This window comes from Mycena indigotica, assembly GCF_014461135.1.
Source record: "Mycena indigotica strain 171206Taipei chromosome Unknown Mind.scaff0008, whole genome shotgun sequence".
NCBI classification, from domain to species: domain Eukaryota; kingdom Fungi; phylum Basidiomycota; class Agaricomycetes; order Agaricales; family Mycenaceae; genus Mycena; species Mycena indigotica.
The window spans coordinates 3,583,336-3,598,950 of NW_023503007.1; the positions used below are offsets into that span (position 1 = coordinate 3,583,336).

General features: G+C 50.1%; 6 protein-coding genes across 6 annotated transcripts; 4 read left to right on the plus strand and 2 right to left on the minus strand.

Annotated features, from left to right (window-relative positions):
• Positions 1-1,863: 1,863 nt before the first annotated feature.
• On the minus strand, positions 1,864-2,735 carry MIND_00960100 (PP28 domain-containing protein; the record flags this gene model as incomplete). The annotated part of the gene is made up of 6 exons (XM_037366216.1): positions 1,864-1,922; positions 1,980-2,088; positions 2,142-2,460; positions 2,516-2,572; positions 2,627-2,666; positions 2,720-2,735. The coding sequence occupies 6 exons, from the start codon at positions 2,733-2,735 to the stop codon at positions 1,864-1,866; spliced, it is 600 nt and encodes a 199-aa protein (XP_037217628.1).
• A 90-nt stretch (positions 2,736-2,825) lies between these two features.
• MIND_00960200 (uncharacterized protein) lies at positions 2,826-3,364 on the plus strand (the record flags this gene model as incomplete). The annotated part of the gene is made up of 3 exons (XM_037366217.1): positions 2,826-2,963; positions 3,023-3,269; positions 3,321-3,364. The coding sequence occupies exons 1-3, from the start codon at positions 2,847-2,849 to the stop codon at positions 3,362-3,364; spliced, it is 408 nt and encodes a 135-aa protein (XP_037217629.1). The 5' UTR covers positions 2,826-2,846.
• Positions 3,365-3,519: 155 nt separating this feature from the next.
• Positions 3,520-4,447, minus strand: MIND_00960300 (uncharacterized protein; the record flags this gene model as incomplete). Its single annotated transcript, XM_037366218.1, has 7 exons — positions 3,520-3,623; positions 3,671-3,767; positions 3,818-3,935; positions 3,990-4,129; positions 4,180-4,206; positions 4,256-4,382; positions 4,437-4,447. 7 exons carry the CDS (start codon positions 4,445-4,447, stop codon positions 3,520-3,522), a joined length of 624 nt encoding a protein of 207 aa, XP_037217630.1.
• Positions 4,448-4,655: 208 nt separating this feature from the next.
• Positions 4,656-7,030, plus strand: MIND_00960400 (F-box domain-containing protein; the record flags this gene model as incomplete). Its single annotated transcript, XM_037366219.1, has 6 exons — positions 4,656-4,739; positions 4,794-5,221; positions 5,287-5,542; positions 5,610-5,794; positions 5,846-6,935; positions 6,983-7,030. The coding sequence occupies 6 exons, from the start codon at positions 4,656-4,658 to the stop codon at positions 7,028-7,030; spliced, it is 2,091 nt and encodes a 696-aa protein (XP_037217631.1).
• An 814-nt stretch (positions 7,031-7,844) lies between these two features.
• Positions 7,845-11,574, plus strand: MIND_00960500 (uncharacterized protein; the record flags this gene model as incomplete). Its single annotated transcript, XM_037366220.1, has 9 exons — positions 7,845-8,747; positions 8,792-8,905; positions 8,963-9,167; positions 9,660-9,753; positions 9,806-9,912; positions 9,964-10,034; positions 10,076-11,047; positions 11,096-11,209; positions 11,260-11,574. The coding sequence occupies 9 exons, from the start codon at positions 7,845-7,847 to the stop codon at positions 11,572-11,574; spliced, it is 2,895 nt and encodes a 964-aa protein (XP_037217632.1).
• A 258-nt stretch (positions 11,575-11,832) lies between these two features.
• MIND_00960600 (uncharacterized protein) lies at positions 11,833-13,860 on the plus strand (the record flags this gene model as incomplete). Its single annotated transcript, XM_037366221.1, has 6 exons — positions 11,833-12,026; positions 12,083-12,189; positions 12,238-12,308; positions 12,352-13,332; positions 13,382-13,495; positions 13,546-13,860. The coding sequence occupies 6 exons, from the start codon at positions 11,833-11,835 to the stop codon at positions 13,858-13,860; spliced, it is 1,782 nt and encodes a 593-aa protein (XP_037217633.1).
• Positions 13,861-15,615: the final 1,755 nt, after the last annotated feature.

The following is a 15,615-nucleotide window of genomic DNA, read 5'->3' on the forward strand; positions in this document are numbered from 1 at the left end:
GAGGTATTTTTTTGCATACTTCCCAAGAGGTATCGGATCGACTAAGCGAGGACACTGACTCTCATGCACAGCCCTTTGACATCGTCCCCATTTAGACTAACCTGGGTTCGAGCCTTTGGCTGGAGACTTTTTCTACGCACTCTAACCACACAATTTGAACATGTAATCATATCAATGCTTTGTGTACGATAATCGCGGGATTTTGGCCTGCCGCTCATAAAGTCTTCGCTATCCCAGTCAACCTGGAGACCAGGGCAGCCGTGGGGAGATGCGCGAAACGGAGGGGCTGTCGATAGCCCGATGGCAGAGCTTGCGCTGGTATGTTTCCGATTCGCACGAGCACGGGCTAAAAGAAATCAAAAACTGACGCTTGTGAGTAGTGCAAGAATGAGAACGCACCATTACAGTTGTCGTTGCCTACGTGTTGCCTCAGAGACTCCATATTTGCATCAGGTCGGAAGATGTATCCACAGAATTGACATTCGAGGGTATTTGACGCGGCTTGACGCGTATTTGGGTTGTATATGTTCACGGCGAAGGAGGTGGAAGCCTCGGATGGTTGATATATGGCAGGGCCATTGGGTATGAATGCGGGTGAGGGAGCGCTGGCCGTATTTACATCGTGAAGAACTCGGTGACCACTCCTGTCCACTATGAAGGGCAGGAGATGGGGTTGCGACTTTGAGATACGTCAGGCAGCCGTCTGAGGTTGTTCGAGGCTACGCAATGTCGGAGGTCGGTGAGGCCTGTGAGGGTCGAAGAAGAGGTGTGACGTCGTGGGTCACCCACGTCCGGAGATATCTCCAAATTTGGGGGGGGGTCTGCCTCGTGGCTGATCCAGTGTCCTCGCTTAGTCGATCCGATACCTCTTGATACTTCCAGTACTTTTATTTGTTACGCAAGAATTATCTATAGAAAGAGGGAGGAATAAGGTCTCTCCCAGTCAAATTTGTCGCAAACCGCAAAGCATTGAGCTGCGCCAGTGCATTTGTCGACTTCCAAATAACGCCAACTTGAATCCGACGATATTTCTAGCCCCGTGCAATGTTGAATGATTTAGTCAATGAATCGGCGCCTATTGAGAGAGTCCGCAGCACCAATGTGGCTCTCAAGCTACGACGAATATTTGGTGCAAGGATCAACAATGATAAAAGCCAGTCCACATCACGAACCGACTTGGAGAGGTGACTGGAGTCATGGTTGGATAGCTGGGACCGCAATAACTGGCCTCCATTCTGCGGGATCATCCTACGATCTGGGGATATGTATAGCAGTGTTTTGACGCCCACAGTTGGTAGCCACAATAGCCGAGAGCGAGCATGAAGAAAACTACGTCTGGCCTTTGTCAAAAGAACCCGAAAAGAAATTCAAGCTGAGATTGGGGCCTAGCGCGCGAGTTGTGTTATGGGTTCCGAGTTGACGTGAATGACTCAGAATGAGTCTCCAACACGCAGACTTTGGCTTGAGTGTAGTTAGTGATGCAGTGATGTATTATTAGTATTACATGCTGGTTGGCATAGCTTGCGCGGTCGTCGTACCATAGAGAGTCAACAAAAGCGACTGAGCGAATGAACATTTGCGAGCGTCATTCCGAACGTTCAATGAGGGTCAAACGAATGTTGGTTCCATAGACAGACCGATGCGTATGCACGCAAAAGTTTGTCCGTCTTGTACTGTCTTGTAGCGATCCGAGATCAGCAGTCACATGTGATGATGAGGCTGCATCCAAGATACTAGTCTCTTGCGCCCATCTTCGAACTGTTAGAAACTTGCCAGTGCGTTGTTATATGCAGGACACTGGACCGTAAGATTATTGATACATACACTTGACTTTGTTTCGTTGGACTGTTGATGTCCTAATATCTATGCCCGCCGACCAGTCTGCTGTGCAACCTTCTTCGCCTCGATCTCCGCTGCCTTAGCTAGATTTTTTTGCATCAGGGAATGTAAGGGTATTTGATTTGGAATTAGAGACCCACCTTCAGCCTCTGCTTTGCGTTTGGCTTCTGCAGCTTCCCTGTCCGCACGGATCTTTGCGAGACGAGCAAGGTCAGATTTGGCCTGGTCAGTCTTCCCTTGAGTATGAAGCTATGACAATGACCATAAGTAAAACGAACTGAGAGGCAAAATCAAGTCATTACCTTCCAATACTTGTCCTTGGCCTCCTGCTTCTCCTTCTGCTCTCTTTCACGTCTGCTCATCTCCCTGGGCGCGCCGAGATCAGAAATGTTCATCTTCTTGGTGACATGGTTGGGATTGATGAGGTCCGCGTCTTCAGGGTCTGTCGTTTCGCCTTCCGCCTTCTTCTGCTTTGCCTGCGCCTGCTTCTTCTTCAGATCCCGTCGCTCTTGACGCGTGAGCTCGGGCTTCTCCTCCTCCTCAGACTCCTCCTCGGATTCTTCTTCCTCTTCAGATGACTCAGCAGAAGAGTCGGAGTCATCTTCATCGTCCTCGCCCCGTCTGTGATGGGGAGGAAGATTAGATGGTCGTTGATAGCAATGTCGAACAACCACACCGGCGTTGTCGATCGACAGAGACAGCGGTACCATTCTCGTCAAGAACCATGTTCTTGCTGTGTCCATATTCAACATCCCTGCACCAGAATACAATTGACTCGATAACGCACCTGAAGTTCCGCCCACCACCGCGCTTTTGCTTGAATTTACCTATAGCGATTATATCAGATTTGCATATAGCTCATGGTGCGCTGAATGCGTACCGGATCCGCGGACCATGGCTAACGACGAGCGGTGAGAGTGTAAGAAAGAGAGTCCTGTGGAGGGAGATTAAGAAGCGGTGCGGAGGTCACAGACCTGTCACACACTCTTCCGTATTTCCTTTTCGCGATGGCGAATGTAGCGTTCACCATCCCCTCGCGCCTGGCGCAAGTCACCCGGCCGTCGACGAATGCGGCGGACGCACGTATACGGGTAATCCAGATGTACCGCGACTGGTATCGCTCCGTGAGCACTGGTTACCTCTCCCGCAAAACCAAAGTGCTTACAGTCGCCAATCCATTCAGGCCCCGGAAATTGTTTCGCAGTACTACCTTGATGCCTCACCGACACAACTGCGGCATGCTATCCGCCTCCGCTTCGAGGCAAACCGCCACGTGACGGATGTGCGCGCCATCGACGTGCTATTGCTGAAGAGTCGCCAGGAGTACCAGGAGACGATGAACATGTGGAAGCAGCCAGACCATATCTACGGTATCATGCTCCAACCCAGGGAGAGGCCACAGAGGACCTTCTTGCAGAAGTTTTATGAAGGTGAGGTGTCGGGCTTTTCCCTCGAAGTTCTAATGCTCAAACGACCAATAGGGAGAGACGAGGAGGCCATTACACCTGCTGCGTCCGGCGTATAGACAACTGCAAACGTTTACATCCTTCACCTACAACCCATTGTCGCTTTCGCTCATCCACGAATGAACCGAAATCGAATTGAATGCGAATTGTACTATAACATGACTGCTAGATTCACAACACACAACGCGCTCTTCCATATTTGTTGCCCTTAACCCTAATCTTTGCGTTTGTTGCTGTTGCCTCCAGTCGCTTCGTTATACTTGGTGGCGAGGCGATCAAACTCGGCAGCCTGTTGAGCTGCTTGCTTTTTTAGCGTCTCTGGATTTTGGGTCAACAGATGCGCCAAAGCTTAGGATAGGACAAACCAAAATCTCGCTCTTTCTTGTTAAGCTCTGCAATCTGGGCTTTGAGGTCTGCGACTTCTGACGATGATGATGAGCCTTTGGAAGAAGCGCCAGTGCCCTGCAATATTTAGCTTGATGTTTTAGGGAAAATATCAAAAGGCCACAGACCTTGAGCTTCGCGTATTCTTCTTGGACGTGGATCAGGTCGAGGGTGAGGTAGAAGGTCCGCGTGAGGACAAGAGAAAGGAAGAGCGTGAATCCTGTTAAATAGGTATTGCGCTGGGAGCTGTAAAAACCACATTAGACATACTATTTGAGAAAGAAGAGAAAAGGTGCGAACTAGAACTTCCGTGCAGCGAGACTGTTCTCGACGCCTGGCGAGCCGGTATGGGCAGTCCCATTTTGTTTGGCTAACTCCGCTTCGGCGGTCACACGGAACATGCGCTGGAGGGCATCGGCGAATAAGATCGCGACGAATATCTTTTGGTAAATCTTAGTGCTGCGGACAAAAGGGCGTACGTGGCACCTACAAAGGATATTTTGAGTGCATAGGCGACCTAGCGAGGCATGAGGGCGCTGTGGTCCAAGATAGTAAGGCGAGCAAACCTTCGCAACTATAGGGCTTTCACTCAGGAATTTGAAGACAGGTTTGCGGACATTATGGGGAAGAGGGAAGACGAGGAAACAGAACGTGACCATCTCGCCCGCGAGGAGCAGAAACGTGAGGCTGTAGCTGGACAAAGAGTGGCATTAGTTATGAGCAAAAAGGTGAGCGTCCAACGCGTACTAGATGGTCATGGTGGGTTGGGTGGGTTGGGTTCTGGTTGGTTTGGTGCAAGATGCGATTTGTTGACGTCAGGATCGCACAGCCGCCGGCTGCCCATCAAAGGGTCCATCACTCCGCGAGGCAGCTTCATCCGAAAACCGATCATCAACCCTTGTACTTTCTTCCCTTCCCAACACCCCCACTCCCTTTCCCCGACTTTCACCGGACGCGCCAACTCCCATGGACCGTCCGTACCTTCCTACGGAGATTATATGCACTATTCTTTGCTTTCTGGAGGTCGACGACCTACTTCGGTGCGATGCGGTCCGTGGTTTGGTGTTGCTCGGGTGAAATCTCCACTGACCACTGATTTTGCAGGCGAACCGGTTCTTCCATGCCGTAGTTCAGGACTCTTCTCGCCTACAATTCAACCTCGAGCTCGCCAAACATCGCATGCTCTCTCTCCTCCCGCCCACCAGTCGGCCATCGTTCTCCTCCAGGCTCAAATTGATATGTGAACGAGAACGCAACTGGCGGTCTCCTCAATTGTGGGGTCCCCTCACTACACTAACTCTGCCTCCGACGGGTACGGTCTACGAGTTTGTTGGGTCATACTATGCAAACGGGTGGGAGGACGACAACAAGCTCACTTCAGGCATCACATTCTTTGAGCTGCCCTCGACAGAATCGCCCCAGCAACAGCCTCTCAAGACGTGGACACACGCCATCGGCTCACTCAAACTCGCTGATTTCACCATGGATCCAGCACAAGATCTGCTTGTCCTAGTAGCTCTCGCCCCACCAAGGTGTGTTTTTGCTTCTTTCATTTCATTCTGGCGCGTGATTAACCAACCCTCTACTCTTTCTGCAGCTCTTCCAGTGTTTACAATATCCATCTCCGCTCTTTCAAGACGAACGAACCACATCCGGAGAGTTCGCGTCAGCTGGGAATTCTCCCGTGTCTTCCTCGGCTACCCGAACACGTTCACCAGGCCACCTTTGAAGCGACTGGTGCAGTGCGTGTCCAAGTCGCTGGTGACCTCGTAGCGCTTCTTGTCAAGGAGGTTCATGACAGTGTCAGCGCACATCTACAAATATGGAACTGGCGTTATGGCGGACATCATTCTGTGAGTCTAAAACCTCCACTACGCCCGGTGTAAGATCCAAATCCTAATGCGGTGCTATCGCTATCAGTGTTCGCTTGGCTCGAGAACGGGAATTGAAGACTTTACCTTCCTCACAGACAACACCTTCCTTATCGTGCGACCTACGGGACGATTCGAATGTTATACGTTCGAAAACCCTGTTGGATGCTCAACAACTCCCGTCCTGAAAAGCAGTTACAATCTCCCACCTCTGGAAGACGGGTACATGTATTGGTCCGTTCCCGTCTCGTGATCATGATCGTTCATGAAACTAACTATCGATAGGTATATCTGCATGAGCAGCAACCCTGCGCCAGGCTATCTCCCCAAACGGGAAAGTTCTGACCATAGGGTGTACTACCCGCGCCCCGAAGAGCGCATTCATGCCTGTTGTTTGTACATCTTCAAGCCTACCGGCCCGGGCGACCATCGCGTTCATTCGTTCGTCTTCTTCCTCAACGTTAAAATGTTCTTGGAGCCTCCGCCGCCAGTCCCCGCTCCACGAGACCACTATCCGCTGGCGCCATACCTGACTACGAATGGCCTTGCTACCCGACCTCGTCGGGAACTTCCACCGTCAAGTGGCAGTGTTTCGATGCCATCAACTCCAATTGGGTCGTCGGCCCCTACCGGTCCGGTCTTGCCCAGCCAAACTCAACATCCAGCGCGCACACGGCAGCTGCGCTCACTGTACATGTCATCCGGTGGCGGCAGAGTTCGAACCGTCCCATGGGAAGAGTGGGGCTCCGCCAACACGCGTTGGTTCGATGATATGCTGAGCACGGACTGGCAGCATGCGTTGTATGGACTGAGGACGGTCGAGTGTGTTGATGAGCCATTGGTTATCAGACGAAAGAGGAAGCGGGGTAATGATGATGACAGAGGAAAGAGTATGACCGACGAATTTGACGAGGAAGAGGAAGAAGATATTCTTGCGTCTCCGCCTATCGACCCCAACACACTACCAACGGTGAACGACCTACTCAACGGGATTGGTTTTCATCTTGCCAACCCGGCAAATGCGAACCAACCAAACGCGGCTACTCCCAATCCTCTCAACATTCCGCTGCCTGCTGATAACTGGGTACGACCCAAACAGCGATATTTGCGGATACGCGATTATAATCCATATACCCTACGCCTTTCAGACGATGAAGATGAGCAGGACTATGAGCAACAAGGAGCATTCAATCGACCCGCAAAGGCAAAACGTCGCTGGACACGCCGTTTGGTGACAACTCCGTCGACAACTGCTTCGCGGGGGGTTTTTGCGAAAGACATCGTCAGTGCGCTTCCCTATGCAGAGGTCGTCAGTCGGGAACGGTATAATGTCACGGATGTGATGATGGATGACTGTCGGATTTTGCTCATGCAGGTGAGTCGTTTTGTGCTGAAGAGTAAAATTCTTACTCTTGCTTGTAGAGAGGACGTGGAGGGACGTTACAAGGGATCGATGTATTGACAATGTAGATTCAGAACGAAATTTGCAGACTCGATTGTCAGGGTTATTCACGCAAATTTGGCTTGACAAGTACATAACCGTCGAATGGCTTTGGGGAAATTTATCCACGTGGCTGGTCGTTGGCTCTGACGTTGACCCCCCTCTTTTCTCTAAATTGTGCTCGTGAATGTATATCGCTATCGCTAGCTATACGAGTACCCTAAGGGCAAAAATGACGGGTCAGAAGAAAGGATTGCGAGCGAGACTCAGATTCACGGCCCATCAACCCTGATGCATGACCACCATCGTTGATTTCCTGAACGGTGGCCACGATGGCGAACCTCATTTCGACAAGGATTGTCACCATCCTTCTACTGCCAAAGATATCAGCCTTCCGAAGATAGCCCTCCAACCTTTACCACAAAGGTATCAAGAACGAGTGGCAGGCTTCCGAACCAAACCCTACCCGCATTACAACTGCTCACAAACGTACGCAGAGCTCTATAGACTATGCTGCCAACTCACACTCACTAGAACCTTGATTGAGAAATACGTTCAGCCAGTAATTGATATTTTCCATACCTATCTTGTCGGTGAGAAGGACCCAGCGCGGTTCACATGGCAACATAAAACACTCCCAGGTCCTCGAAATTTTACCTCCCAGTCGTTCGGTTACTAACATGTTCTTGAGATCGAGAATGTGTTCGAATTCTTAAAAGGGACGGCAAAAGCAACACAATCATCCACTTTCTGGCAGAGTGGCGCAACTCAATATGCTAGCCTCCGGGGAAACTCTGCTGGGGGGCAATACTGCCTCATCCGCAAACTACCCGGTGTTCATTAATGAACGACTTTTTCACAACTTTCAGCCAGACTTTTATTCCCGAAAACCCAAGATATTTTCTGATCACCGATGGGCAGGGCACAATCGTCATCAAGTGGATTCAATTGTACTCTTACCGAAACGCCCTTGTTCGGCTTTATCCCGCGCGAAATGGCCCTACTTCTTTCCGTCATACGCTGTGTCTCCTGCTCTGTCAAATGCCACATTCCACAAACGCTCCCACAATGTTCAACCCTCTTCCATGGAGAAAGTGCTTCCATGGTGCTCTCAATATGCAGGCCCAGTCAGACGAGGCTATATCACCTCCTGACACGCCCTCGCGATTCAGGGACTTCGATCGTTACACCATGCAGCGCAACCCCTCAGATCTGAAAGTCTTTTTGGATTGGAAAGACGCAGAATCGAACCGGCTTTCAGAATGCCATGTTATACCTGGGACGATATTCACGGTAGATGTCAAAGCTTTGGAGCACGACGAAACTTTGTGGCGTTCCAAATTCCCATACCAGCCTATTCCTCCGTCGACAAAAGCCTATGTTGGACGTAATCCTCGTCTTCGGTCTAATGCGATTGATAAACTTCTTGCCTCGGGTCAGAGTCTCAACTTCCGAGTGACGGAAGTTGTTCGACACCAGCCCGACACCTTTTCACAAGTATTCTTTGGAGTGCTTTGTAGCTCTGGGGGGGATGTCTCTCCGCCCGTGTGTCTCAAACTCCTTGTTGAGCCCATGTTTCCTGTTCATCACGACCTTTTATGGGACGATTTTGAAGAAGAGGAACCGCCCTTCCGTCTGAGGTCTCTTCACTACGCCGAAGATATGATCAGACGGGAGGAAGCGGCCTACGATCGTCTCAGGGAGCATCAAGGGACACTGATTCCACATTGCTATGGTTTTCATCGAGTAGGTCGTTTTGGTCTGCGAGATAATGTGCTGACCTCTGCCAGTTTGCAACAGAAGGATCGGTCAACGGATATGGTGTTCTCTTGGAAATCATCACCGGTCCATCTTTATTGAAAGCTGAGCCTTGGACATGGACTGCGGAAACACAGCGACCCTTCGTATGTCGCGGCGTATGGATGTTCATCATGATCATATAGGCTGAACCGCTCTGTTAGATCCATCACCTTCGCGAATGCCAGCGGGCTCTACTGTATGCCGGAGTCGACCAAGGAGACTATCACGGCGACCAGATCCTGCTCCCCGACGGCCCGAACTACCAACCAGACACAGACAGCTTAGTTTTTATCGACTTTGCTTTCGCGTTCCAGAGGTTTGGTGATGAGCAGCTCCCGGGTATTGCAGCCACTTTAATCAATAAGGGTAACGGTGTACTTCTCGAGCTACTTCTGGAAACTTGGGGGATGCGTGATAATGGACACGGGACTTGTTGAGTTTGATAATTTGGCGATGCACATGGAGGAATGGTAGCGGCGTTGTTTGTTCGTCTGAGGGGCTGGTTAAACTATACCCTCAATGTTTATGCTCAGTAGTTAGCACTTTCTTCGTCTCGATATTGTTACTGTTCCTCACCAGACTGTACGTAAGCAAGTTTTAAATTGACTGCCTCAACGATCATGTACCTCTCATCCCAAGGCGCTCCTGAAGTGTTGCTCGTCGACGGCAGCTGCATAGTCAGAACAAAGACATGTTTTGTATGCATGCTTTAGCCGATGTCAATTGCCCCGAGTCGAACACCATCCATGACCACCATTGTCGACTTTCTGAATAGTGGGCATGAATCGCTGCATGATAGCACGCCTCATCATGAAATAAAGTGCTGCCACGCCCCTACAAGTCTGAAGCTGGACCTAGGGGGCATCACCTTCCAACCACCACCAACACTGTATCAAAAACATGTCGCAGCTTTTCGATTCAAGCCTTACCCACATTACAACTCTCCGCAAACGTGAGTGTCATTCAACCGAGATGGGCTTACATACTGAGGATTCACTTCTCAGAACTGTCGTCGAAAAATACGTGAACCCAGTGCTGGATATCTTCCATACCTACCTTGTTGGCCCAGACGACTCCGCGCGATTCACCTCCAAGCATGAAACTCTGCCCGGTTTTTCCCCCCGCAATATGTTCTTCCAACTTTTATTGATGGTTTGGTCAGATCGGGATTGTGTTCGTATTCACAAAGTGGATGGCGATGAGAAGGAATTGCACACGGTCCTACATTTTTTGGTGCGCCACTAACCTGTTGATGGAGTGCGCTAATGGTTCAGTCTCCTGGGCGCATCTGTTGGGATGGAATTCTGCCACCTCGGGATGCTGTTCACTGTTCGGTGACGAGCGACTTTCTTGAGCACTTCCAATTGACTTTTCTTTCCCAACGACCGAGATATTTTTTAATCACGGATGGACACGGTATCATAGTACTCACTTCAATGGAGCACTGGAGGAATACCTTGCGATTAGCCGAAGTCTGGTTGTTTCCCGCCTCCAATGGAGTCAATTCTCTCCGTCATACATTATGTCTCCTGCTCTGCCAGATGCCACGCGCCACGGATTATCCGGCAATATTCAATCCACACCCATGGCTTAAACTTTTCCACGGAGCTCTCAATGTACAGAAGGAGCCAGAACAGCCTATCTGCCCCCCTCTCAAGCCCTTGCAACTCGAAGACTTTGATCGCTACACCATGCAACGCAGCCTTCCAGATCTCAGAGAGTTCTTAAACTGGAAAGAGAAAGAGGCTGCACGCTTCTCAGAGCGACCTGTCATACCCGGGACGTCATTCACAATTGACATTAACGCTTTCCAGCACGAGGAGAAGGAGTGGCGCTGCTGCTTTCCAAATCAGCCTATTCCGGCGCGGACGAAGGACTTCGTTGGACGCTATCCTCGTCCCCGATCCATCACCATCGACCAGCTTTTTGACTCACAACAGGGTCTGACATTTCAGGTGACAGACATCATTCGCCACAAACCCAACACCTTTTCACAGGTGTTTTTTGGAGTGCTCTGCAGCTCCGACGGAACTGTGTCTCCCAAGATATGCCTTAAATTATTTGTTGGCGCCATGTTCCCCGTGGATGAGGATGATCTATTGGATGATTTCGTGACGACGCAACCGCCCTTCCGCCTAGGCTCCTTGAATTATCCGGAAGATCTCGTTAGACGTGAAGAGGCGGCCTACAAGCGTCTGCAGAAACATCAAGGAACCTTAATACCTCATTGCTATGGTTTTCACCAGGTATATTGCAGTACTAAAATATGGATTGCCCTCACTGATGATGCCCAGTTTACAATGCAAGGCTCACTCAACGCATATGGTGTTCTACTCGAAGCCATTCCTGGATCATCATTAGCTCAAGTGGACCCGCTGAAATGGGAGCTTGGTGTCCAACAATCGTTTGTAAGTCACGCTGTTTGATTTAGCCGTCTATTCAACTACATTTTTGTCAGATGTGCCACCTTCGAGAATGCCAACGTGCTCTTCTGTATGCTGGGGTTGACCAGCGCGATTACCATGGCAGCCAGATTCTACTGCCTGACGGCCCTGAATACCGACCAGAGACTGATTCCATCGTCCTTATCGACTTCGCTTTTGCGGTGCAAAGGTTTGGTGATGAACAGCTCCCCAACATTGCGGCCACTTTGATGGGGCAAGGAATTGGCGAACTGATGACCTTGCTCAAGCATATTTGTCACCCGCAGGCGACAATGAAAACGGCATTTCGCGAGTTCGCTCGTCGATCCATGCATATTCAAGAATGGTAGTACTTAGTTGTTTGTACCGCTCGTGCTTGATAAGCAAACCATGACCGGTACATACCGTCATCCTTGAACTTATTAAGGGCTTGAAGCAGCTTGAACCGACAATGGCGATCAAACCGTGACGTCACAGATTTTTTCTTCACTTCCGGCGCGACGTTGACACTGCACACGGCAGTGAATAAGGCGCAGCGATGGAGACCGCACGGTGATAACATTTGGAGCATACTCTAGCTTGTGCCGATTCCCTGCAAGTTGTCCACCATGACCACCATTGTCGACTTTCTCAATAGTGGGCATGATAGCACGCCTCATTATGAAGTTGAATGCAACCACTCCTCTACGAGCATGAAACTTGACCTGGAGGGCATCACGTTTCAACCAACACCTGCATTCTATCAAAAGCATGTGGCAGCTTTCCGCTTCAAGCCCTACCCACAATACAACCGCCCGCAAATGTGAGCAGAATTCGACCATTCTGTTTGGCTTGCGGCGTTAATGCACTGCTTTCCAGAACTCTGGTTCAAAAATACGTGGATCCAGTCTTCGATATATTTCATACCTACCTCAGAAGCGCAGACGACTCTGCACAGTTCACCTACGAGTGTGAAACTCTCCAAGGTCTTTGCATTTCTCTTCCCACCCAACTGTTGGTAACTGTTTGGTCAGATTGGGATTGTGTTCGTATCAACAAAGTGGATGGCGATGAGAAGAAACTGCACACGGTTATACATTTTTTGGTGCGCCATTGACCTGTTCATGGAGCGTGCGCTAATGGTTTAGTCTCTTGGGAACATCTGCTGGGGTGGAATTCTGCCACCTCGCAAAGCTGTTCACCGCTCCGTGACGAGCGATTTTCTTGAGCACTTCTTAGACACCTTCTTCTCCGAACACGAACAACAACCTAGATATTTTCTGATCACTGATGGGCACGGTATCATGGTGCTCACCACAATGGAGCACTGGAAGAATATTATGCGAGCAGCGCAAGTCTGGCTGTTTCCTGCCTCCAACGGCCCCAACTCCCTCCGGCACACACTATGCCTCCTACTCTGCCAGATGCCACGTTCCACGAACTATCCGACCATATTCGACCCAAGTCCATGGCGTAAATTTTTTCATGGAGCTCTGAACGTGCAAAGAGAAGCAGAACAGCCTATCTCCCCCCCTGTCAAGCCCTTGCGATTCAAAGATTTTGATCGTTACACTCTACAACGCAGCCTTCCAGATATGGAACTGTTCTTGGACTGGACAGCGAAAGAGGCTGCACGCCTCTCAGAGCGACCTGTCATACCTGGGATGTCATTCACAGTTGACACTAACGCTTTCCAGCGGGAGGAAAAAGGTTGGCGTTGCCGCTTTCCAAATCAGCCTATGCCGGCGCAGACGAAGGACTTCGTTGGACGCCGTCCTCGTCCTCGATCTACTACCATCGACCAGCTTCTCGCCTCTCAACACGCTCTGGAATTTGAGGTGACAGAGGTTATTCGTCACAAACCAAACACCTTTTCACAGGTGTTTTTTGGAGTACTCCGCAGCTCCGACGGGAATGTGTCTCCCAAGATATGCCTTAAATTGTTTGTTGACGCCATGTTCCCTGTTGATGAGGATGGTCTTTTGAATGAGTTCGTCACGACGCAACCGCCTTTCCGCCTTGGCTCCTTGCATTATCCGGAAGATCTAGTCAGGCGTGAAGAGGCGGCCTACGAGCGTCTGCAGAAACATCAAGGAACTTTAATACCTTATTGTTACGGTTTCCACCGGGTATATTCCAGTACCAAAAATCTGTAATGTCCTCACTGATGATGCCTAGTTTGCAATGCAAGATTCACTTAACGCATATGGTGTTCTACTCGAAGCCATTCCTGGATCATCATTGACTCAAGTAGACCCGCTGAAATGGGAGCTCGACGTCCAACAATCGTTTGTAAGTCACGCCGTTTGATTTAGCCATCTATTTAACCACATCTTTGTCAGATGTGCCACCTTCGAGAATGCCAACGTGCTCTTCTGTATGCTGGGGTGGACCAGCGCGATTACCATGGCGGCCAGATTCTACTGCCCAATGGCCATCAATACCGACCAGAGACCGATTCCATCGTCCTTATCGACTTCGCTTTTGCGGTGCAAAGGTTTGGTGATGAACAGCTTCCCAACATTGCGGCCACTTTGATGGGACAAGGAATTGGCGTCCTGATGTCCTTGCTTAAGCATATTTGTCACCCAGACGCAACGATGAAAACGGCATTTCGCGAGTTCGCTCATCGATCCATGCATATTCAAGAATGGTAGAACTACGTTGTTTGTACTGTTTATACGTGAGAAGCGAACCATGACCGGTACCATCCTGCAAGCTGAAGCCAAGTTGAAGCGTGCGCGTGAATGTGGATGAAATTGAAACCGTGACCTCACATTTTTTTTCCTTCTAAAGTTTCATTCGACCCTGCACACACGGTAGTGGCCGTCCTCGCGGAGCGATGGCATCTAGCACTCACTGGCAAGAGCTCATAGAAGCAATTGCAAGAGGTCATCTTAGCATCCATCTCAAACATTGCCTTGCTTCCACGTCCTTTTATAATCTCTCCCCCAACTAGTCCCTTGAAGTACATCTTTATGCTTCACCCTTTATGTCTAATTCTTCCTCCTAGTCGACATGTCTTCTCCACTCGAATTTACACCTAACCTGAACCTACCCTCCGACGAGGACATTATCGCCCACTGCAAGAGGAGCGGATTCCCGCGAGGAACCACGATCACCGATAGTTCTGATTCGGTAATCGCATGGGTCAAATGCGGTATGAATGTTACGATGGGCGAGGCACGCATCAGGAAATTAACCAATCCTTTCGCAGGCCTTCCGAGACCTTCCAAAAGGTCTTTTGGCCTTTTGCATTCCAGCAAAGGTCTTCCGACATGCAGATTGCCGACATGATGAGTTGACCGGGAAGAAATGGCGTCATCTTCGGCGAAAGAAGCCCATTTCTTCCCACCCTTTTTCTTCCTCCCCCACCATCTCACTCCCTTTCCTGTCGTCGTCTGGCCCTATCCGCAAGCGTACCTCCCCTCAAAGCATCTCTTGGATCCTGCTCAACCTCATAGAACCTCAAGCTTCGGAATCTTGCGTCAATTCTACAAAATTCAAGACTACAAGCGAGCAAGTCACAATTTTGTCGTCGCTCGGCGGTCGGCGAGGCGGAGCAAGTGCCAAACGCAAAAGCCCGCAGCAAGCGCTAGTCTCTAGCCGACCCAACCTGCTGCTCCGCACCACATTGTTTCCGTCCACCACATGCACCAACAGCATTCCGTCCCCTTTCACTCCCTTGCCATTCCCGCTTCCACCCTGCTTCAGCGCCAAGCTCAGCGCCTTACGAAGTCCGACTCCGACCCCCCCATCGCACGACAACACGGGCGCAACCGGACGCGGGGAATGTCATGACATCGAACGAGGGCGAGCCGGCGCGGGCTGCAAGAACGTGACTGGGATGACGATAGTGATTCGTGAACCGGGAGGAATATGGCGGCATGACAGGAAGTCGAGGTCGTGGTTACTTGTAGTATATGGCAGTAGTCTGTGAATACAAGTGTTGCTTTCAATGAACCTGAAGATACTGAGAAAGAAAGAGATCTTTTCAGTGCCTTTTAGCTGGCCTTTTTAATGCCTTTTGGGCCAAAAGGCCTTTTGAAAGGATGGGACCTAGCTTTTGGAAGGCCCGAAAGACCTTTTGCCTTTTTGGGACTTTTCCTGGCCTTTTGGTCCTTTTCGGCCTTTTGAAAGGCCTAAAAGTCCCCAGAAGGCTTTTTGTGAATTTCCTGATGCGGATGCAGGATTGGACTGCTACAGCTCTTCGCGAGGCTGGCCTCACGGACGTACGAGTGCCTTGCGTATTCAGAGCGTTGACAGCAAATTATCTCGGGTGCACTATTGGATATATCATCATGGAACACATTAGGGCTTGGTTTTTATAGGGGTGTTTATAAACCGGTTTATAAACACCCCTGTTTTATAGAGATCGACAGTCTTACTATCAACTCTCCACATTCTTTCTG